Source organism: Cololabis saira, chromosome 3, assembly GCF_033807715.1.
Source record: "Cololabis saira isolate AMF1-May2022 chromosome 3, fColSai1.1, whole genome shotgun sequence".
In the NCBI taxonomy this organism is placed as follows: Eukaryota; Metazoa; Chordata; class Actinopteri; order Beloniformes; family Belonidae; genus Cololabis; species Cololabis saira.
Genome location: NC_084589.1, coordinates 6,802,581 through 6,827,275, shown reverse-complemented (window position 1 = coordinate 6,827,275; position 24,695 = coordinate 6,802,581). Strand labels below are relative to the sequence as shown.

Sequence of the window (24,695 nt, the reverse complement as noted above, 5' to 3'; positions counted from 1 at the left end):
TCAACGACGCCGCCATATTGGATGTGGCAAGACTGCGCTGTAAACTAGGAGTAATTCATGGTATATCAGCTAAACATAGCTAAAGCATATTTTGCATAAACATATTTTAAAATTTTCAAGTAACAAAATAACATATTTGAACCATTTTTCAGATTTTTTCAGTTATTTTATTGTCTGAAAAATGGTTCAAATATGTTATTTTGTTATTTGAAAAATGTTGAATTTGTTTTGTTGATGAATATGTTTCTCTATTTTTCTTATTTTTGTGAGGGGGGATATATATTGTTTTTCGGCACTACCTTGTTCTCTATAGCTGATACAACATGAATTACTCCTATGTGGGATCAATAAAGTTCTTATTTTTGCCATCTGAGAAAATTAAATATATTATATTTGGTGCTTAACTGTTTCCCAAGTATATTAGTGCGTTTGTGAATGAATAAATGAGACGTAAAACGTACATTTCTTTGTAGAAAGGCGCTTTATGAAAATAAGTCAATTTACTTGTATTAGTTTACAGCGCAGTCTTGCCACATCCAATATGGCGGCGACGTTGACGTACGGCTCAGCGCTCTATGGGGGTTTTTCCTTGCGATATATGGGTTTTGCGTGATTCTAGAGGTAAATGCATCGCGACTACAGGTCTAACTAGTTTGTGAGCTGGAGGCTGGTTCCCGAGAGGTTTGCAACCAGACATTTGTGCTGAGGTTTAACTAGTTTATGCGCTGGTTACTGGTTTAGAGGAGGATTAAAGGGTCGACAGAGCGACCTTACCTTCTGCACTTGTTTACGTCTCCGTCTTCTTCTCCTGTCCTCCGGTGGCGCTGCCCGCCACCTGGCGGTCGGAAGACGCAACTACACTCTCAGTGTGGGCACCATAGATATATATATATAAAGGCCTTTATATATATCTATGGTGGGCACAGGCTTGTCTGGGTAACACATTTATTTATTTTATTTATTTTAAATTTTATTTAATCAGGAAGTGCCTTGAGATTAAAATTTGCATTTTTATTTTTATTTTCTCATTGATTTTACAAAAAAACAAGGCACATTATACAATCCAAAAGAACATTTTCATCAAAGAACACTGAACGACCAATGAGTAAAACAAAACAAAGAAGATACCTAGCGAAAAAGAAAGAAAAGGAATAAACAAACAAATTATAAATAAATAAATAAATGAATAAATAAATAAATAAATAAACGCAAGTGATCAGTCAGGAATTACGGAACAAAGATACTTCTGAAGATGCTGGGCTTTTTTAATTTTCAAAAAGCGACATTTATGAATAAAAAATGTAGCCAATATAATTAAATTATTAATTCCAAAGTCTATTTTTTTGTCCTCCAGTTGTAAACCAACTTTAATACTTTCAAATGTAAGAATAGGAATGGTTTGATCATTATAGGTTATCCAGTATTGGAAAGCATCCCAAAAGGTCCCAGTTAAGCTACAAGAGAAAAAAAAAGATTCTCTTAGGTTTCGATGTCTGCGTTACAAAAAGTACAATTACTCAAATCTGAATTAAACCTTTTATGTAAAAAGTCATTACATGGATAAACCTCATTCATTATTTTAAAATGAACTTCTTTAGCCTTAGGTGGAAGTGGAAAGGAGAGGTAACTGGTTCTCATCTTAAGAAGAATTTATTATTGCACTTTTTCCCTTGAGATTAAAATTGACAACAATTGCTCTGTTACACAAAGTAAAGGATTCATTGGACAACAAAGCATTATTCATTTTATATAACACTATGATTGTTCCATATCTGACCTACTGTACCATGTTGAAGTTTGGGGAAATGCCTGTAAAACATATATTCAGTCAATTTTCATTTTGCAAAAAAGAGCCATAAGAATAATCAGTAGAAAACGATATAGAGATCCAACAAATCCATTATTCCTTCAGTTAAAATTGTTGAAATTTCATGAATTAGTAGATTATAGTATTCTGCAAATTATGTTTAAAACTCATAAGAAAACTTTACCAATCAACATTCAGAAAAGATTTGAAAAAAGAGAAAGCAAGTATAACTTAAAAGGAACAGAGATCTTTAAAAAAAACAAGATTCAGGACTAAATTGAGGGAACGTTGGCTGCGTCCGAAATCCCATAATTCCACCCTAATGAGTAGCAAAAACAGTATGTGAGATTTTTTATTGCGTCCGAAACATTAGTTCGTACTCAATAGTATGTACTATCCATACTCATTCCGGAGAAATGTATTATTGTGGATTGATGCGGTGCGTCCGAAATGCCATACTAAACAGTATACTTAAGTTCGGCACACTTTTGAGTAAATATCAGTAATATGCATTAATTCGGACGTACTACTCAGAGACACACATCACTTCCTGCCATTGGGAGGAAGTGACGTGTCACAGCAGCAGTAGCAGCTGTTACCATGGTAACAGCAGCAGTAGCAGCACCGCTCTGCTATTTCCTGTTTATCCTGGCCCAAACAAGATGACATTATATAATATTATTATATACCAATATTATAATGTTAATATTATATAATAATATTATTATACTTAATATTATACTTATGACATATATGTATCGCTTAGCAACCAAACGCTGCTACATTGCATTGTGGGAAGTTTCTGATTAGCTAGTGTCCATCAATCCACACTAATAAATTTCTCCAGAATGAGTATGGATAACGCATACTATTGAATACGTACTAATGTTTCGGACGCACTAAAAATTCTCACATACTGTTTTTGCATACTCATTAGGGTGGAAGTATGGGATTTTGGACGCAGCCATGGACACCAGCTAAGCAGAAACTTCTCACAATGCAATGCAGCAGTGTTTGGTTGCTAAGTTCTGCGCAGATACGTATATGTCATAAGTATAATATTAAGTATAATAATAGTCCATCCATCCATCCATCCATCCATCCATCCATCCATCGTCCGCCGCTTTATCCGTTCCCGGGTCGCGGGGACAGCAGCCTCAGCAGGGATGCCCAGACTTCCTTCACCCCAGACACTTCCTCCAGCTCCTCCGGGGGGAGTCAGAGGCGTTCCCAGGCCAGCCGAGAGACATAGTCTCTCCAGCGTGTCCTGGGTCTTCCCCGGGGTCTCCTCCCGGAGGGACATGCCTGGAACACCTCCCTAGGGAGGCGTCCAGGAGGCATCCGGTACAGATGTCCAAGCCACCTCAGCTGACTCCTCTCAATGTGAAGGAGCAGCGGCTCGACTCCGAGCTCCTCCCGGGTGACCGAACTCCTCACCCTATCTCTAAGGGAGCGTCCAGCCACCCTGCGGAGGAAATTCATCTCGGCCGCTTGTATCCGCGATCTTGTCCTTTCGGTCACTACCCAAAGTTCATAACCATAGGTGAGGGTAGGTGCGTAGATTGACCGGTAAATCGAGAGCTTCGCCTTTCGACTCAGCTCCTTCTTCACCACGACGGTCCGGTACATCGACCGCATAACTGCGGACGCTGCACCGATCCGTCTGTCAATCTCCCGCTCCATCGTTCCCTCACTCGTGAACAAGATCCCGAGATACTTAAACTCCTCCACCTGAGGCAGGACTTCTCCACCCACCCGGAAAAGGCACGCCACCCTTTCCCGGTGGAGAACCATGGCCTCGGTCTTGGAGGTGCTGATTCTCATCCCTGGCGCATCGCACCCGGCCCGGATCGCCCCAGCACATGCTGAAGGTCTGATGAAGCCAACAGGACAACATCGTCTGCAAAAAGCAGAGATGAAATCCCGAGGTTCCCAAACCGGATCCCCTCCGGCCCCTGGCTGCGCCTAGAAATCCTGTCCATAAAAATTGAACCGGTCACAAAGGGCAGCCCTGCCGGAGTCCAACATGCACCGGTAACAAGTCTGACTTACTGCCGGCAATGCAAACCAGACTCCTGCTTCGATCATACAGAGACCGGACAGCCCTTAATAGAGGGCCCCGGACTCCATACTCACTGAGCACCCCCCACAGAATGGCACGAGGGACATGGTCAAATGCCTTCTCCAGATCCACAAAGCACATGTAGACTGGTTGGGCAAATTCCCATGAACCCTTGAGCACCCTGCGGAGGGTATAGAGCTGGTCCAGTGTTCCGCGACCGGGACGAAAACCGCATTGTTCCTCCTGAATCCGAGGTTCAACTATCGGCCGTAATCTCCTCTCCAGTACCCTGGAGTAGACTTTCCCGGGGAGGCTGAGAAGTGTGATCCCCTTATAGTTGGAACACACTCTCCGGTCCCCCTTTTTAAACAGAGGGACCACCACCCCGGTTTGCCACTCCAGCGGCACTGTCCCCTTCCTCCATGCGATGTCGCAGAGGCGTGTCAACCAAGACAGCCCTACGACATCCAGAGACTTGAGGTACTCAGGGCGAATCTCATCCACCCCCGGTGCCACTGAGTAGCTTACTACCGAACTACCTCAGTGACCTCGGCTTGGGTGATGGATGAGCACGCCCCAGAGTCTCTCTGCTTCCTCAGTGGAAGGCATGTCAGTCGGGTTGAGGAGATCCTCGAAGTATTCCTTCCACCGTCCGACGATGTCCCCAGTCGAGGTCAACAGCTCCCCACCCGCACCATAAACGGTGCCGGCAGAGTACTGCTTCCCCCTTCTGAGGCGCCGAACGGTCCTCCAGAATTTCCTCGAGGCCGACCGAAAGTCTTCCTCCCTGGCCTCCCCGAACTCCTCCCAGACCCGGGTTTTTGCCTCCAGGACCGCCCGAGCCGCGGCTCGCTTGGCCTGCCGGTACCTATCTACTGCGTCAGGAGTCCCACAGGCCAACATAGCCCGGTAGGACTCCTTCTTCAGTCTGACGGCATCCTGTACTTCCGGTGTACACCACCGGGTTCTAGGATTGCCGCCACGACAGGCACCGGAGACCTTGTATACCCAAATATTTAAAGCCCCCTGGTGTCCAATGAAAGGGACAAGATGTAACCATTTCTTCCGTTGGTGTCATGTGTAAGAGAACAGTATTAGATTTACTAAAATTTATCTTATAACCTGAATAACTTCCAAATTGTTTAATTGTGTTTTGCAAGTGTGATATTGATTTCTCTGGGTCTGTGATGTATAAAAGAATATCATCTGCATATAAGGACATTTTATGTTCATTATTATCTTTAAACTCTGAATACTTATGTTGTCTCTTACACTTGCCGCCAAAGGTTCGATCACCATTGCAAAAAGCAAAGGTGACAACGGACAGCCCTGCCTTGTCCCTCTAGTTAAAGAAAAAAAGTCAGAACACCTGCCATTAGTTATTACTGCAGCTTTTGGACAATTGTAAATCATTTTGATCCATTCAATGAAGTTAACACCCAAATCAAATTTATATGAAACAGAAAAAAGAAATTTTCACTCAACCCTATCAAAAGCCTTCTCTTTCTTACCTTTCTTTCTATACACTGAAGTTCTGAAACAGCAACACTAAGACTGTTTGGTATTGCAAAGTAAATTTTGCCATGTGTAAAGCTAGGGTTTTTAGAGTCCAGACTTTGCCTCAACTCTGCCCAGAACAAAGCCTTTAGCGTCCATGACGTTTGAACTGTTAAGTGTCCCAACCCCTAGGCATTCCTGAACTGTGCAACACATGGACTGTTGGACCTGTGGTTAGCTCCAACGTCTACGGCCAGCATCCCAGTCATCGGACCTAAGGGGGGATATTAGGACACAGTCCTGTGTTGAGCATGGAAAGACTTGATCTAAATTCTGAGGCCTAACTCTGAGGCCAGCCTTGATTTCTTACAGCCGACCGCCTGGTTTGAAACAAAGGAACCTCCATAATTACTCAAAGCTCCAGCAGGCTTTGTATTTACGGCACATCAGTGATAAGAAATAGCCCCCTCATTGGGCATTGACCCTAAAAGGCAGAAGGGGCCAGTGCCTATTTATGGCAGCCCGGGCCCAGCCATAAAGAGCAGTCTCCCCTGTTCTCTTTCCTCCTCTTTTTCCTCCTCTCTGACTCCCAAGATCTCTTCTACCTCAGACCTGTCCACGGTCCTATGGAGTTCTCTATGAGCTGTGAAGAAGGCCATATCTCCTATCTTAGCATTAATAGCTACTAGCTATGGGCCTTCTCCATTATCGTGCCTGAAAAGCATCTGGTTTCCTTGAAATAGCAACCATAGTCTGGAGTGCTGCAATGAGTGACCCGTGAACGTTCAGAGCCCCAGATGAGCCGAACAAGGGACCCTTGCATGCCCCAACGTGAACGCCTTCGGACCGACCTGGAGCTGAAGGAGGCCCAGCTGCTGCCCCTGCTGCATCCCCTCATCCACTCTGAGATGAGGAGAGCAGGAGAGAGAGACATCCGTTCTTCATCAGGATCACCTGTGGAGCGTAACCATCCAGCTGTTCACCAAGGAACCGGCCAGACCAAACTACCTTTTTCTTCAACTACAAAGATCCACGTAAGACACACAACACTTGTTTCCTCTAAATGGGGTGCAAAACCCTCACTGCTCAAAACATCAGCTTTTGCCTTGTGCTACTCCACGGCCGAAAATGATTGCGCTGTATGGGAGAGGTCAACTCATGCTAAAGAACTTGATCCAGTCCTCAACAACACCTGTCGCCTTGTCACTGGATGCCTAAAGCCGAACAACACTGATAACCTGCAAATCTTTGCTGGCATTGCCCCACCAAAGATCCGAAGGGAAGTTGCCAGCCACGTAGAATGCTTGAAGCAGTCCACTGACCCAAGACACCTTCTCTACGGAAAAACTGCTGCAACCCAAAGACTGAAATCAAGAAAAAGCTTCCTCAGCCATACAACAGCCTTGGATACTACACCTTCCGAGGAAAGGCGGAATCTGTGGAGAGCTAGTCTGGAAGCAACCCCTCCTAGCCACGACATGAGAATACTGTCATCGGAAACCCTCCCAAAAGTCAAGGATGAAACATGGGCTAAATGGAAGTGCCTCAACCACCTCAGAAGCAAAGTTGGACGAACAAAGGTGGAAATGATTAAATGGGGATATATTACAAAACCAACTACCTGCCCCCTGCTCAACGGAACACCTGGCGGAATACAATACCTGTGCACAAAAATGTGTGGAAAAATGGATGGATGTCATCTAGCTCTCAGCCTTACCACCATGAAGACTCAAGAAGAAGAATTGCCAAGTACTGGCAGACGGTTTCTGTAAGCCTTCAGTCTCACCAAAAATGGAACATGGACAACCCAAACCTGCATATCAGCAAGACAGTCCTTATTATGGACCTGCAATACCCGCGCTCTATGTAGCTGGTGGGCAAAGTTACCAGCATCTCCCACAGCCCTGATGGTAGGGTTATGTCAGTTGAGGTAAAGGACAAGATGGCATTGAGGACAAGATCTACAGGAGTCCTGTGGTACACCTCATCCAACTGCCTCCCCTGCTGGACTAGCCCTACACGATCAGGCACTAGTGGGCTTCCCTCCGATGTTTCATACGGAAATCTGGGGGCAGATGTAGAAAAGTCCCCACAACCATAAAAGTGGTTAAACTGATAAACTACACTTCCACCACAGCTGTCCCCCTCCTGCTGAGAGTTGACTAGTCCAGACTGAACTCTCAGCCAATCAAGAGCCAAACTTGGACTTTAGTGGTTGCTCCCCCTGATTCGGAGCAGGACCTGGTGATAGTGTGGACTATTATTCTCCTCCTGTCAATGCAGCCGCCTCGTGTTTGCGTGCGTCCATGAAAAGTAAGAGCTGTACTAGTTATATTACTAACGATAGTGGAGTTACTGCTTATTCTTGTGCTCTGGTTGTTTGTTGCGCAGTTTGTACTAGCATGTTGTCTGGTTAGTCTCTAGTTTAGTTTCAAGTGTGTCTTGTTATTTCAAGACACACTAGAACTAAGATTCATGAGCAGGCCTCAACCACATGAATAGTAGTGTGGGTTTGTACCTCCAATGCTGCAGATATTGATGACCAGTAGAGAGTGCTCATTCCCTACGAGTTTATTTCAGTTCTACCAATAATTGCTTAGTATGTCCTTTGTTTAAGCCTATTAAGACACACATACATATACACACACATATTACTGTACTAGTGATGTGAGTTCAAATTATACTATAATTTGCATTTATATTTAAGCATTTGCAATGTACATTTATGTTCTTATTGTTCTTCTTTACACATCCAAATAAACACACATACAGTGTGAGGCAGCTGTAATTACAATTGTGGTGGTCAATAAAGTTCATTATGTGAAAGACACCTGCGTGGTCCTGACCGATCCTCTGCTGCGGGTTCCAATTCATCAGTCCAGCAAATTTCTGAAGTTAGGAAGCTTGCGTTCTTTATACGTAGATCCACTACCATGAGATCATATTTGTTATGTTTTAACACAAACCCTTCAAAGAGAGTAGTAACAGGAGAGTGTTTGAGAGCTTTTTTCCCAGCACATGAGCTAACTCTGCATTGTGTGAGTGGACGGGGCTCAGTGGCGGTGGGGGGAGGATTAACATGAGAATGGTGATTGGGGGCTGAAAGGTTTGTCCTTCATTTCTGTCACTCTGCAGCCTATGAGCTGTCATCTCCACTGTTTTACTCTCTATGTTTCACGATGTCCACTCACTCTGACGGCTCATTGACTTCCTCACATCAGTCCTTCGTGTTTTTGTCTTCCTCCTTAAAGAACTCTGTGACAGCATGGAAGGCAACCAGACCTTTCTGTACTTTGCCTATGGCAGTAACCTGCTAAAGGAGCGTCTTCGCCTGAAAAACCCGTCTGCTACAGTACACTGTGTGGCACGGATGAAGGTGCAGTCTGAAACTGCGGTCATGTTCCACACACTTACGTAAACACACTACAAAAAACCTCTCTTGTCTCTTTTCAGGACTATAAACTGGCTTTTGGGAACCACAGAGGCCTTGCCAGTGACCGCTGGCACGGAGGGGTGGCCACCATCGAGCACAGCCCTGGAGAAGAGGTGTGGGGGGTGGTGTGGAGGATGAACATCTCTGACCTGGAGTCACTGGACAGGTACAGGCTTTGCTCAGAATATTTTAGGGAACATTTGTCTATGAAACTTACACACGTGTGGCATTCAGTCAGGAGAACGTGAGGTTAGGTGCATACAGGCCCGTGGAGCTGTCGGTGAAGATGAAAGGTCAAGAGGTCAACTGTCGCACCTACATCATGAACAGCTGTGTGTACGCCCCACCGTCACCGCAATATCTGAAGGTAAGTCCAATTTAGCTGTTCCTCAACTCAGAGGAGGTGACGCTTTTCATTTTGTTCGGTTGATGGTTCTTTCATGTACTTTCTCGTCCTTGCCATGACACTCTGATGGATCTTCCTTTGAGTAAGACATGAAGGAGGACAGATCCTGAAATGTCAAGCTTTGAGAGTGTGGTATGGAGGATGTGGTGGTTGGCCGTGTCAAAGCCAGCAGACAGGTCAAACAGTATGAGGACTGAGGACAGACCAGCAGATCTGGCAGCCCATAGTGACTCAGTAACTGACAGAAGAGCAGTTTCAGTTGAGTGGCACTGCCTAAAGCCAGACTGATGTGGATCATACAGGCAGTTGTCGTGAAGGAACTGTGAGACCTGACTGAAGACGGCTCGTTCTAGAAGTTTAGACGTGAATCGGAGCAGTGAAACCGTTTTTTCCGGTAGTTTTCAACCTTGGCAGGGTTGAGTGTGGGTTTTTCAGCAGTGGGGTGACCCGAGCTTGTTTGAAAGCAGAGGGAAAGATGCCAGATGTAAGAGAGGAGTTGATAATGTTGGTTATTGCCGGTTTGACTGTCGGTAAAATGCTCTGCAGGATGTCGGTAGGGACAGGATCGAGAGGACAGGTCGCCCTAGGGTCTGGATCCGGCCCTATGGTTCCTCCACCGACCACTAGGGTCTGGATCTGGTCCTATGGTTCCTCCACCGATCACTAGGGTCTGGATCTGGTCCTACGGGTTCTCTACTGACCACTATGGTCTGGATCTGGTCCTACGGTTCCTCCACCAACCACTAGGGTCTGGATCTGGTCCTACGGTTCCTCCACCAACCACTCGGGTCTGGATCTGGTCCTATAGTTCCTCCACCGACCACTATGGTCCGGATCTGGTCCTAAAGTTCCTCCACCGATCACTAGGGTCTGGATCTGGTCCTACGGTTCCTCCACCGACCACTAGGGTCTGGATCTGGTCCTACAGTTCCTCCACCGATCACTAGGGTCTGGATCTGGTCCTACGGTTCCTCCACCGACCACTATGGTCTGGATCTGGTCCTATAGTTCCTCCACCGATCACTAGGGTCTGGATCTGGTCCTACAGTTCCTCCACCAACAACTAGGGTCTGGATCTGGTCCTACAGTTCCTCCACCGACCACTAGGGTCTGGATCTGATCCTACAGTTCCTCCACCAACAACTAGGGTCTGGATCTGGTCCTACAGTTCCTCCACCGATCACTAGGGTCTGGATCTGGTCCTACAGTTCCTCCACCAACAACTAGGGTCTGGATCTGGTCCTATAGTTCCTCCACCGACCACTAGGGTCTGGATCTGGTCCTACGGGTTCTCTACTGACCACTATGGTCTGGATCTGGTCCTACAGTTCCTCCACCAACCACTCGGGTCTGGATCTGGTCCTATAGTTCCTCCACCGACCACTATGGTCTGGATCTGGTCCTACGGTTCCTCCACCAACAACTAGGGTCTGGATCTGGTCCTACAGTTCCTCCACCAACCAGTAGGGTCTGGATCTGGTCCTATAGTTCCTCCACCGATCACTAAGGTCTGGATCTGGTCCTATGGTTCCTCCACCAACAACTAGGGTCTGGATCTGGTCCTACAGTTCCTCCACCGACCACTAGGGTCTGGATCTGATCCTACAGTTCCTCCACCGACCACTAGGGTCTGGATCTGGTCCTATAGTTCCTCCACCGACCACTATGGTCCGGATCTGGTCCTACAGTTCCTCCACCGACCACTATGGTCCGGATCTGGTCCTATAGTTCCTCCACCGACCACTAGGGTCTGGATCTGGTCCTACAGTTCCTCCACCGACCACTATGGTCCGGATCTGGTCCTATGGTTCCTCCATCAACCACTATGGTCTGGATCTGGTCCTACGGTTCCTCCACCAACAACTAGGGTCTGGATCTGGTCCTACAGTTCCTCCACCAACCAGTAGGGTCTAGATCTGGTCCTATGGTTCCTCCACCAACCAGTAGGGTCTGGATCTGGTCCTACGGTTCCTCCACCAACCAGTAGGGTCTGGATCTGGTCCTACGGTTCCTCCACCAACCAGTAGGGTCTGGATCTGGTCTTATGGTTCCTCCACCGACCACTAGGGTCTGGATCTGGTCCTACAGTTCCTCCACCGACCACTAGGGTCTGGATCTGGTCCTACGGTTCCTCCACCAACAACTAGGGTCTGGATCTGGTCCTACAGTTCCTCCACCAACCAGTAGGGTCTAGATCTGGTCCTATGGTTCCTCCACCAACCAGTAGGGTCTGGATCTGGTCCTACGGTTCCTCCACCAACCAGTAGGGTCTGGATCTGGTCCTACGGTTCCTCCACCAACCAGTAGGGTCTGGATCTGGTCTTATGGTTCCTCCACCGACCACTAGGGTCTGGATCTGGTCCTACAGTTCCTCCACCAACCACTAGGGTCTGGATGCATCAGTGAGTTAAATAATAATAACGATGATGAAGATGATGAATCCTACAGAAATAGAGTCCAACCTATATTTGGCTGCCACGACCTTAACTCAAGATCACATTTTTATTTCAAAACTATTTTATAACCATTCAGAGAGGCGGGACTAGTCCCGCCTACTCTATGTGATGTCACAGACAAAAAATAAAAGACAGCAGCGTAAAATGCTACTAATATGATGATGAGTGAGGTGGGAGTGTTGCCGTCCACTCATCCATTCACTTCTGTTTGTGAAGCATCTGGAAACGGTGCGCTCACAACGGTGGGGGTGTTTACAGATCTGGCAGCTGTAAGCCACAACGCCGGAACGTTCTACAGCATGACTTTTGTCTTCCATAGAGCTCCGCCTGTCCTGTCCCCTCTGATTGTTTCTGTGTAAGCAGCTGCACTCTGGACTCACATGGCTGTTACAAACTCATACAACAATGTCCAGATGGTGCTACCCCCTCTTTTAATGCTTTATTTGAAGTATAAAAACACACAATGTTAGTTACTTCACCAAGAAAAGCCCAAAAGAAAAAAGAAAACATAATAATGTGGGCAATCCTAAGTACCATTGATGAACCGATCACAATTATTGATGAACTGATCACCATCACTGATGAACTGATCACATCACTGATGAACTGATCACATCACTGATGAACTGATCACCATCATTGATGAACTGATCACCATCACTGATGAACTGATCACATCACTGATGAACTGATCACCATCACTGATGAACTGATCACCATCACTGATGAACTGATCACCATCACTGATGAACTGATCACCATCACTGATGAACTGATCATTATTGATGAACTGATCATCATTATTGATGAACTGATCACCATCACTGATTAACTGATCATCATTGATGAACTGATCATCATTATTGATGAACTGATCATCAGCAGGTGTTCAGATGTCCAGAATCACATATTTTCCATCCGTTGGTTGGTTTGGAACATTCAGGTGTGTGATAACATAATGGCAAAAGGTAAAAACAGCAATGATCTTGGAGAAGAAACCGTTGCTGCCTATCAGTCTGGGAAAGGTTATAAAACATGGAAAAATAAATTGGATAATAATAAATGTTATTTATAATACACTTTACATTACTGCAAATCTCAAAGTGCTACAGTTTGATAATTAAAGAGGAAGCAGAAATAAAATCAAGATAAGAGATAAAAGGATAAAAAGTCAAGACATAGGTAAAAAGAGAATAAAACAATTAAAAACAGCAACTAGGAAAAAAAACAGCAGCAAAGTTTAGTGAGAAAATGCTTTGCTAAAAAGAAAGGTTTTTAGTCCTTTTTTAAAATTGTCCGTAGTTTGTGGTGCCCTTAGGTTGTCAGGGAGGGCATGGGGAGAGGAGGTCTGCACCTCTCACCTCTGGGCCAGAACTGTGATGCTCAGAGAAATTGAAAAATTAAATGATGATGAAACAAGCAGGTGGGTGGAAATACACAATATGAACAAAAATGTCAACATTGAAAGGTTGTCATTAATGTGTGCTGAATGTTTGGCTGTAAAAGTTATTAGAGTTGATTGGTCTTTCCTGTTATTTTGAAAAAGGGATTAAAAAGGCCAAAAATATCAAAGTGCTTGTCATGGCTCCGTCTCTGTGGGAGAAGGACGGTGGTGACTGTGGTGACTGGTGACCTTCAGCTGTTGCTGTTGTATTTGGTCCCAGTGATTCTCCTCCTGTGACTGTCTGCAGGTGATTGTGATGGGAGCAGAGCAGAACGGCCTGCCCAAGGACTACCAGGAGAAACTCCGAGCTATCAAGACAAACATGTATGAGGGTCCTCTCCCTGTGATGGCTGACGTGGAACGAGCCAGGAGGAAGAACCAGGAGAGGGCAGACCCTGCTCTGACCACCGCTGATCCAACAACATGCAGGTGCTTTTGTTCTTTCTAATCTCTAAGAGGGACATGGTTGAATATCTTTTCTGCTGGCTTGGAGAGTGCAGACATGCCCCTGCTTGCTCCTGCTGCTTAATGCTTTTTTTTTTTGCTTTTAAATCATTCAAATTTTCTCCACAAGTCTTGGATATGATTTTATTATTTTTCTGTTAAGTAAACCAAGACTTTTTGAATCATCTTATGCTTTTTACAACTTATCTGACGAGCCAGTGACTACAATTCTCTCAACATGCCCGAATAAGTGATCCAAACAAAGTCTCCCTGAATTTGTGCACAACAAGAAAGGATTTTTGACTTAGAAACTGAAAAAGGACTTGACATGACATGAAACGCTCCCAGTGGATCCCACTGGTAATAAATCCACACAAAGGAAAGGTGAAAAAACTGCTACTCACAACTTAATGATGCCATGTCTTTTCCAAAACGGTATAAAGACACTTATAATGGACTTGGCGCAAAGCCGAAGGAAAGTCAAAATGTTGCTATCAATGGAGGATATGTTACATCACCTTCAATAGAGTTAAACAGATTTTTACATCTGTCAGGGCCAAAAGGGACTGAGCATAACAAACAGAGAGACAGTAGAAAGCAGCACGTGGAAAGAATACCTGTGCCGTGTGTCAAAGTCAAAGATACTCTTGTGCGTGGAGACGGAGCTGTATCTAGCATAAACATAAACAGAGCAGTTACTGGCAATGCCAGTATCCAAGTGCCACCGTCTCTGACATCACAAAACTGTGACCTGAGGTACTGGCAAAACACCAAGGGGTGAAACGAGTGACTGTTCACGCGGGTTCAGTGGACATCAAAGCAAGTTTTTTTTGTAGAGAACATTTCATGTAAAAGACAGTTCAAAGAGATTTTTAAAAAATGTATTAAAAAGTTAAATTATTTAAAAGAGACCTATTATGGTATTTAATGTATATTTTAAACAGGCCTTAAATGTCTTAAAAACAATCTAAAGCTTGTTTTTTCTACATAAAACAGAAATTCAGCCTGTGGGCCATGTCTCTAGTTTTACCGGTTCTAACCTCCTTCTCTATGAGGGATTCTGAGGGGGCGGGGCTATGATAATGAGGCTCTGTGCTGATTGGCTGCTTGAATGACGTATAGGAGGGGAGGGAACAAACCCTCGCTCCGGGGAGAAGAGCAGCGGCTGCGTACACAAAGCGTGTCCCATGCGAGAGAGCTTCGGCGACAAAATAAATTCCATTGCTTTATTTTCTATTGGACTGTCCTAACTGGCCGCGAGTTTAACGGTTTCAGTGTGGACAGAGAGAGTTTAACAGTTTCAGTGTGGACAGAGAGAGTTTAACAGTTTCAGTGTGGACAGAGAGAGTTTAACAGTTTCAGTGTGGACAGAGAGAGTTTAACGGTTTCAGTGTGGACAGAGAGCGTCCGATGTCACGCAGCTCGACGTGATAGTCGGACGCTCTCATTCAGTTACACGGTGTAAACAGATCTTAAGCCTGAATTACGGTTCTGCGTTAAATCGACACGTACCCTACGCCGTAGGCTCTGCGTTGGTGTAACGCGGAACCATAAATCAGCCTTTAGTTCCCTGAAGAGGGAACGGGTCACCTCGTCTTCACACTAATTCACACAGGAAGATTTAATTGAATTCTAAACAGGTACACCACAGTTATTTACTCCGATTCCTCATCATTTCATTTCTTATGTTACAAGACAAATGAATCATGTTAACTGTAAAGAAATCACAACACTGGGCCGCTCGGTGGCGCAGTGGGTTAAGCAGCGGGCCATATACTGAGGCTACAGTCCTCCTCCTGCAGCGGTCGCGGGTTCGAATCCAGCCTGCGCACCTTTGCTGCGTGTCTTCCCCGTTCTCTCTCTCTACCCCTTTCCAGTCTGCATCTCCAATAAAGGGCCACTAGAGCCCAAAAAAACCTTTAAAAAAAAGAAATCACAACACTGAATGTTCACAAATGACAACTTTATTGTTAAAAAAATAAAAGAACATAAGTTGTATATAAATAACATTTATGCACTATTGCTGGCTCAAGGAAGGACCGTACGTTTTCTGAAGGTGTCGTTGAACCGCTTCAGATGCTTGGAAGATCTGAAAACATAAACAGAAGAAAAATGTATTACTAATAGAGCTCCAGTGTTACCTAACGGGTGAGTGGCTCCGTTAGGGAACACTGGAGCCACCGGGGCTCCTCACCGGTCCGGTCCGTGAGCAGCTCTGGTGCTCCGGAGCTAAGCTAAATACTTAGCCCATGCAAAGATCATACTTGTAGACAAATATAAATAACATAAAAAAATAACGTCACTTACCGCTGACTCGTGTGCAGTTGCCGGGTCCGTGCTGTTGGTACTGATCCTTTTATGAGGGTAAATGTCGATGCAAAAACTGTCCCTCGCTGTGGAAACAGTCATCGCTTCTAAACAATGGCGGACGCTCCAGCCGGCGGAGTTGGTTGTGGGCGTGGTTTCAGCAGCGGAGGAGACCGAGGCGTGGTTTGCATTTTGCTTACGTAACGAAAATGCACAAATCTGAACGGCTCGTAAAAGTCACATGACACTGGAAGATTCAGCCGGGCAGCTGTACAGACCCTGCAGAATTTGGTGGCATTTCATCTTTTCTGTGTTGGCAGGGTGAGGGGAAACCACTTTATATATGTTAAAGGAGCATGAGGCTCCTTTTAAGAAATGAGACTCTCTAGCGCCACCCTTCACCACGACGGCCGTCGGGGGTACTCCAGCCGCCAGTGAAGCCGGCACGGGAGAACGGGGAGAACGCACATGCAGCGTCATGTGACGTCACATCCGCAGGACAGCGCGGGAAATTCGGCCCCCGAATTGCAGCACATTTTGCAGCACACAGCCTGTTCAAGGCAACGGAGAGATACACTAGAGGGCTCATTCTTTTTGGTTTGGAACGCTTCATCTGACATTATTACTAGAAAACTTAAAACGTATACAAATTTTTTTCATAAATCCTGCCTCAAGCTCCTTTAAAACAAGAAAAAACGTGTTTTTCATAATAGGTCCCCTTTAAATAAGGTTAAAAGAATAAAACAAATGAGATGCAAGAAATAAAGGTTGTAGTGTATTGTGGGAGATAACTGAAATGCAGCAGTTTTAAACCTTGACTTAAATCAATAGAGGGTATGCATTGATGTCACTTTCCCACTGGACTACGCCCCCTTACTCTCACTGAGTGGTAAAACATCAGCAAAAACAGCTGCAACTAGTGGAGAAGACGGGATAACAGCCGATTATGGGCTTAAATTAAAGGCAGTTGGACTTGACAGTGACCCGTACAGTTACCCCAAGAACCAGTGGTCCATGTGTCTCTCCTACCTGATATGTCTTAATGGTGTACAATGTGTGGCTTCGTCGTGTGACTTTATGTTAGTCTCTTTGTCTTTTTTTTTTAATACTACTGAACTGGGGCCTCATCTATAAAGCTTGCTTGCGCAGAAAAAGCGCCTGAAAGTTGTGGAAGCCGCCATCTACGCAAAGCCTCGGATCTAAAAAGAAAAAACTAACCGAAAAATCTGCTTATCTTTACGGCAACTCGGACCCTCCCGTAAGAATTTACTTAAGACACGGGGAACTGGCGACGCAGGCTGTGAGGTGGTGAAATGAAGCCAGATTCATGTCATACTCTTAATAATGTCATCACATATCACAACATATATCAGACTTATAATAAAATAGTGCTGATAACGGAGCAGGCGGCGGCGGGGGGGGGGGATGACTGCCGCTCCGAGCCCACTACTCCACGCCGAAGAGGAAAAAAGAAAGTGTTCTGATTAAAATAAGGAAAGTTGGACTATATAACAATTGCGTTCATAAGGATAAAGTTTTCAAAAAAATAAAAATTAAAGAAATAGTCCCTTCTCCCCGTGTGTGTCTGCCTGTCATGCACGGGTACGTGCGCTCATGTTGTTTACTTTTAAGCCGGAATTATGGTTCTGCGTCACACCAACGCAGAGCCTACGCCGTAGGGTCCGGCGTAGGTTGCGCGTCGCCGCGTACCCTACGCCGTAGGCTCTGCGTTGGTATAACGCGGAACCATAAATCAGCCTAGAGCAGCTCTGAGGGGAGACGGGAGGGAGGAGGGGGAGCGGGGGCTGCCGGGCCGCCGTCCCGAGTGTCTTGATGATTTGCTGAGCCTACCGTTAGTTTTTAAACTGTAAAAAGTGGGGGGGACAAATACATAATTTTGAAAAGTGGGGGGGACATGTCCCCCCTGTCCCTAGTGGAAATTGCGTCGTGCGATCGTGGCACTAACGGGCAGCAACGACGTGCTGCCACTCACTCGCTTTATTTTATACTATTTATATACTTTTTCTACTTTTACTGTGACCACCAAATAATCTCGTTTCACTGTCCTCTCTCCACATCATCCACAACATCTAGATCTCAGATCTCAGATCTCAGCGAAATTCAGTGGCACGGTGGCTCGACACGTTCATTCATTCTGACGCATTCATCCCTAACAGGCTGCAGGAAGCCACTGCGCATGCTCAGTAGGCTCATCCATATGGATTTATGGGCGTGTTGAGGGGGGGATATGGGGCGGATTCAGCTGTGCAGCTTTCCAGGTGGACTGTGATTCATAGAGGGAACATTGCGTGGAAGTGTGCGTGCACGGGGTTTTATAGATCCGGATTTTTTTTTGCGCCCGCCATTTTCGGCTTTTGGGCGTACGTGCACTTTTAGTATGAATCCTACGCACTCCATTTTAAATGAGGCCCCTGGGCAGTTGTAATTTCATTGTGTCCTATATAGGTATCTATCTAGACAGGGAGCAAGTGTAAAGATCTAAGAACTGGAGTTATATGGTCTCTTGGTCTTAGTGAAGACTCGGGGCTCTTGGTCTTAGTGAGGACTCTGGTCTCTTGGTCTCTTGGAGGTTCTAGGGAGATCCGTGAGAACAGCATTACAGTAGTCCACTTCACTGAAGATAAAAGCTGGACAAGTTCTTGTAAGTCCTTCTGAGACATCAGTCCTTTAGTCATCCACATGTCCTTTAGGTGATAACAGATTGACTTCACTAATGTCTTAATGTGGCTGTTAAAATTCAGATCTGAGTCCAGAACCTGAGCTCAGATGTAAGTCGCTTTTGATAAAAGCGTCTGCTAAATGACAATAGTAGTAGAAACACTACCAGATTTCTGGCTTGAGTCTTGGTTTTTAGCTTCACTGCTTCAAGCTGAGTGCTGACTTTTAATCTTTCTTCCTCGACTCCAAACACTATTATTTCTGTTTTGTCTTCATTTAACTGCAGAAAAGGACGAAGAACAATGGAACAGTCTGAATTCTTAAAAAAAGACTTCAAGAAACTATTTAAGAGTCTTGATAAAGTGACAATACCAAGGTTCATTCGTGGAGGAGCTGTGGCTCCTAATTAGGTAACACATTGCGTCACGTATTGCGTCACTTCCAGTTGTCAGGCTCTGATTCCTCCAGACTTTTTTTTTGTCTAAACTTAGATTGTTTTCTGCTAAAGTAATACTATATATGGTAAACTTCTATCTTTAATTCAAAACTTGCACATTTTTCTCTTCTGTAACTTTCATTGTCACCAATCAACGGTACACTTTCTGTCTGTTAGCCTCTTAGCATGGCCTCCCCTTCTCCCACCGTTTCTCCCCCTTGCTACTCAGTGTGTGAAATGTTTATTTATTCCTCTGGCTCCTTTAGCGAAGACGGTAAATGTCTGAAGTGTAGTTTATTTGCAGGACTGGAGGCGAGGCTCAGTCAGTTAGAGGTCCGGTTCCGCCAATTTGACCATAGTCCGATAGACTCGTTAGCTAGCCAGGCTAAGTTAGCGACGGACCGGCCTGTAGCAGCTGCTGGTAGCTGTTCCCCTGCAGCTCCCGAGCAGCGGCCAGGCAGGGCGACTGGGTGACGGTTCGGAGGAAACGTAGTCCTAAAGGGCACACGGAACACCACCACCCGCTTCATGTGTCTAACCGATTTTCCCCACTCAGCGACACACCCGTTGAGAAGCCGACCCTGGTGATTGGAGACTCCATAGTCAGGCATGTGAGACCGACTCCGGTGACCATAGTTAGGTGCATCCTGGGAGCCAGAGCGGGAGAAATTGAAGCAAATTTGAAGGAGCTGGCAAAGAGTAATCCTAAATTTGGTAAAGTTATCATACATGTCAGTGCTAATGACTCCCGTCTACGTCAGTCGGAAGTCACCAAAGTTAATATTGTCTCGGTGTGTAACTATGCCAAAACCATGTCGGACTCCGTAGGTTTCTCTGGTCCCCTCCCCAATCTGACCAGTGATGACATGTTTAGCCGCATGTTATCGCTCTGCCGCTGGTTGTCTTGGTGGTGTTCAGAAAACGACGTGGCCTTCATTGACAATTGGAAGACGTTTTGGGAAAAACCCGGTCTGTTTAGAAGAGCCGGCATTCATCCCACCCGGGATGGTGCAGCTCTTTTTTCTAGAAATCTGGACAATATTATTAAACACTCCCCCTGACAATGCAGGGTCCAGGCCAGGATGCAGAGCTGCAGTCTTACACGCTTCTCTGCTGCTTCTCGAGGACCAACGCCTGCCAAAAAAACTGTAGGAATGCATTATGTAATTGTCGATTCTAAATAGGTGCCTAGAAAAATAGAATTGGTTGCAGTTCCCTGCCCTCCAAAAGTTTACCAGGTGTGGCGTGATAGAGGCATTAATCAAAATCTTGTTCAGTTTATACATGCAGCCATTGGGAAGTATAATCCAGAATCACGGCATACACTTTCATTGCTATGCTGATGATACGCAGCTCTATTTGTCTATGAAGCCGGATGAAACAGAACCATTAGCTAAACTTCAGGCATGTCTTAGGGACATCAAGGACTGGTTGTCCGGAAATTTTTTGCTTCTCAATTCAGATAAAACAGAGGTCATCGTTTTTTGGTCCAAAGCATTTTAGGAACGAATTAGAAGGTGTTGCGATGGCTTCCAGTGCAACTGTGAGAAGCCTTGGTGTCGTTTTCAATCAGGATTTGTTGTTTAAACCATGTATTAATCAGGTTTGTAAAATAGCATTTTTCCATCTCCGTAATATTGCAAAGATTAGAAAAATCCTCTCGCAGAGTGATGCAGAAAGTCTAGTTCATGCGTTTGTATCTTCTAGACTAGATTACTGTAATGTGTTATTAGCAGGATGTCCAAGTAATTTGCTGAATAGGCTCCAGCTGATCCAGAATGCAGCAGCCCGAGTGCTGACAGGAATCAGCAGGAGAGACCACGTTTCTCCAGTGTTAGCGTCGCTCCATTGGCTACCCGTAAAATTCAGAATCCAATTCAAAATGTTATTACTTGTGTATAAAGCCCAAAAGGCTTAGCTCTGCAATATTTGCAAGACCTGATAGTGCCTTATGTTCCTGGCAGAGCTCTCCGTTCTCGGAGTGCAGGTTACTGGAACCAACTTCCAATCTGGGTTAAGGAGGCTGACACCACCTCCACCTTTAAAACCAAACTTAAAACCTTTCTCTTTAGTAAAGCCTATAGTTAGTGTTTAGTAAACATGTAGTTAGTGTCTAGTAAACCTCTAGTTAGTGTTTAGTATACCTCTAGTTGGTGTTAGTAAACCTCTAGTTGGTGTTAGTAAACCTCTAGTTAGTGTCTAGTAAACCTCTAGTTGGTGTTAGTAAACCTCTAGTTAGTGTTAGTAAACCTCTAGTTAGTGTTAGTAAACCTCTAGTTAGTGTTTAGTAAACCTCTAGTTAGTGTTAGTAAACCTCTAGTTAGTGTTTAGTAAACCTCTAGTTAGTGTTAGTAAACATCTAGTTAGTGTTTAGTAAATCTCTAGTTGGTGTTATTAAACCTCTAGTTAGTATAAACTCTAGTGTGTTAGAGTCAGTAGTCATAGCTGCAGCTACAGAACAAGACTATAATAGTTTCGTGGTAGATATGCTGCTATAGGCCTATGCTGCAGGGGGGCACCGACACGATCCACTGGGTGGTGCACCTCACCCTTTTCTTCTCCTCTTCCATTTTTTATTAATTATAAGTATCTCATAGCCATCATTGTTGTCCATCGTTCTTGTAGTTTGTTGTGCTGGTCTGTTGTGCTGGCACCTCCCCACTCACACTAAAGAACATATTTTGGACTTGGTCTGCTGCTCTGGTGTCACTCCTTGTAACTTTTCTGCAGACAATCTTCCGTCTCGGACTGGACTCTCTGTTCACAAGGAAATGTACCACTCCCACATCGTCTACTACAAAAACACCCTCTCCTCTGTCAAATTTCAATATTACGCAGGTCTGATCAGATCTGGTGACGGGAACACCAGGGCCCTATTCTCAGTGCTGATCAAAACACTACAACCCCGGACTCTTTTCCCCGTGATTTCTTAGATGTTTCCTTGCTTTAAAGCACCCTGATACAAATGACTTAGTCATTAACAGACCTGGGCAGACCTTGATGACAAGCTGATGACGACCATTATTCCAAACCAGGTGTGTCGCTGCAAGGGGACATCTAAAACGTGGAGGACAGGGGGTCCTTGATGGATAAGGATGGGAAACACTGCCTTAGGACACCCTACTAGGAGCAGTTGCCATGACAACATTGCTCCTGGGATAATTTTTGGCACTTTTATTTTCATTTCATAACTGTAATGATAGGGATGCCTGTTTATTTAACTTGAAATGAAGTGTGAAAATGAAACATGTTTTTTAATTGTGGTTATTGTTGAATATAGTTTATAAAGAAACCCAGACCTTCCTTGTTGCAAAATGCAGGAAACAGGAGTAATCCACCAAAGTCCTTTCATAATAAAAATAAAAATGCTGCCAGACAGGACAATCAACAAAATAAAAAAATAAAACCAACTGGGGACACAAAAAATTCAGAGCTGAAAAAGACAAGAAAGCACAGAAACACAAGGAAGAGAAAACAGCATAACACACACTTACAGACAGGTAACGAGATGCTGGTGGGGACAAGACTGAGCAAAGGAAGTGACACACCAGCACACACTTTCAAGATAAAGCAGGAAACCGTCAAACTTAACCTAAACAGGCTTTTAAGAAACACAGGGAACCCAAACCCACAATAAGGAAAACACAGAGACAAAAAAACACTCTCATACCATTGATTCATTGATTGATCGTTCAACAGGGGTAAGAAATGTGAGATAATACTTTTATGGCTTTCTTTATAACAGCATTTTTCTGTTTTTACATTTTCAGTGTGTAATGTTCTTTAAATGAGACTCATTGTCCTCATGCATCAAGGTCATGACCATAAAAAGAGAACACACTTACAGATGCAGAACGTACATGTACACATTCAAACACATTCATCAGCGGAAACAGTTTTTACAACTCTAGTGTTTCACCATTTCCTTCAAAACCGTATCATGTTTCTGCCTCCAACGGGGTTTTGAGCATATCTTTATTATGTATTACACAACTTATATCTTTGTGACCCCTAATTTTTAAAAACGTCATTCCCTTCTGCTGGTTAATAAACACTGTTTCATCTGATAGCAGCTTGTAGGTAATCTGTCATAAAATGTTTAATTATTAATATCTAATAGAGGTCACAGGTTTTATGGCTGTTCCTTTGAACGATTACATCCAGCACGGCAGAGATGATTAGACATGTCTTTTTCAATCCTGTCGGGGGCAGCGCTGTTCGCTCAAACTCCGCCAGTTTCCTCTGCGCAGTTATGATCGTATGCTGCTCGACATTCTCCCTGGTTCAACCGCATTTAACTCTGAGTTCCTCTGTTCTCTTCTCAGGAACCTCTGAGATCACAGCTGAGCTGTGGAGTCTTCTTCGTACCGTCAGTCCTGTTACAATAAAGCTTTATTCAGCAGCCTGTTCTGGAGCTTCTGACTGGTTTTGTTGCAAGATCTCCTGTGTATGAAAACACTGCTGTGTTGGATTTTACCAGCAACAGGCTTTTCTACCTCCTTCTTCAAAAATGACAAAAGCCTTGATTTGCTGAAGTTGAATGGAGACACTGGTTCTCCTGGCCTTGAGTAACAAACTATGAAATTAAATATCCATGGAGGAATGTCCCATGGACCCAGCTTCTTCAGAAAGAACAAATTCAACTATATCCAATTCACTGTATTATTTATTGTATAACAAAGGAAAATGCTGTAGTGGCTGTTATCTCTTCACAATATTCAGGCTATATTAAATAATTTGTCTTAGAGAAGTATATTAATAATAAAAAAATTAAATAATAACGAAAACCAAACGGGACCCTTAATCAGCAGTGGTCTCTAATCAAACAAACAAAAAATTAAATAAGAAAAACCCAAATGGGCCCCTGGAATGGTGGTGGTTATTCTGTCCCTGTTTGAATGTGTTTAAGAGTGATGTGTGTAACTTAGGTTACCCCCGCTACGCGTTCATTGTACGCTTGAAGCTGAAACACAGACCTTACCCGGCAACAAAAACATTCTATTTTTTGATTGGGTGATAGGTTGGTAACTCCAGACAGTTACTCTGAGCTGTGCGAGACTCGTACAGCAGCGTAGTCTACATTTGACTTGTTTGTAAGATGGTCTGTTGGAATTACTGTGCGGTGAAGTTGATTTCTCAACATGAGAAATGCCATATGTGGCCTGAGAACGTGTTAACTTGTTGAAATGCTTGAGACGTGAGAGCCCTGGGTTTGAGCATGTTGTTGGGATTAAAGGCACAGCTCTAGGTTGGTTTAAATCAGATCTATCTGACAGATTTCAGTTTGTTAATGTACATGAGGTTTCTTCAGAGCAGACGAGCGTCAGTGCCAGTGCTAGGACCACTCTTGTTTATGTAGCGCCCTTAATCTTAACTATTGATCAAAACTATAATAATGACACACATTCAACTAGGTTCGGAATTAATATGGGTACCTTGAATTAATTAATTGACTCACGAGGAGAGAGTGGACGTGAAGTTGAACAGTAACAACTTCTATTGCCTCAGTACCAATTATATGGCAGTGCAAGTATTTGCATAAACAAAATATAACATACCGGTATATTACAAAATAGAGCTTTTTCTGAATACAAAAAACTAAAATAAAATAAAACAAAGTTCAAATAAAAGTGTCCCTTTTTCCAGAGATTAAAGACCTGAGTTTTTCTCTCTCTTTAATGTGCATCTCCTTTAAAGGGAAAGGAGAGAAGAGTTCCTTTTGAC

General features: G+C 44.4%; 1 protein-coding gene across 1 annotated transcript; it reads left to right on the top strand.

Annotated features, from left to right (window-relative positions):
- The first annotated feature begins 8,557 nt into the window (after positions 1 to 8,557).
- On the top strand, positions 8,558 to 23,374 carry LOC133440834 (gamma-glutamylcyclotransferase-like). Its single transcript, XM_061718155.1, has 5 exons — positions 8,558 to 8,742; positions 8,820 to 8,965; positions 9,034 to 9,166; positions 13,353 to 13,534; positions 23,297 to 23,374. The coding sequence occupies exons 1-5, from the start codon at positions 8,632 to 8,634 to the stop codon at positions 23,304 to 23,306; spliced, it is 582 nt and encodes a 193-aa protein (XP_061574139.1). The 5' UTR covers positions 8,558 to 8,631; the 3' UTR covers positions 23,307 to 23,374.
- Positions 23,375 to 24,695: the final 1,321 nt, after the last annotated feature.

Coding starts and splice junctions, on each gene's coding strand:
- LOC133440834 (XM_061718155.1), top strand. CDS start 8,632: ATGGAAGGCAACCAGACCTTTCTGTACTTTGCCTATGGCAGTAACCTG. Junction 8,743..8,819: donor ACTGTGTGGCACGGATGAAG/GTGCAGTCTGAA, acceptor GTCTCTTTTCAG/GACTATAAACTGGCTTTTGG. Junction 8,966..9,033: donor GACCTGGAGTCACTGGACAG/GTACAGGCTTTG, acceptor TGTGGCATTCAG/TCAGGAGAACGTGAGGTTAG.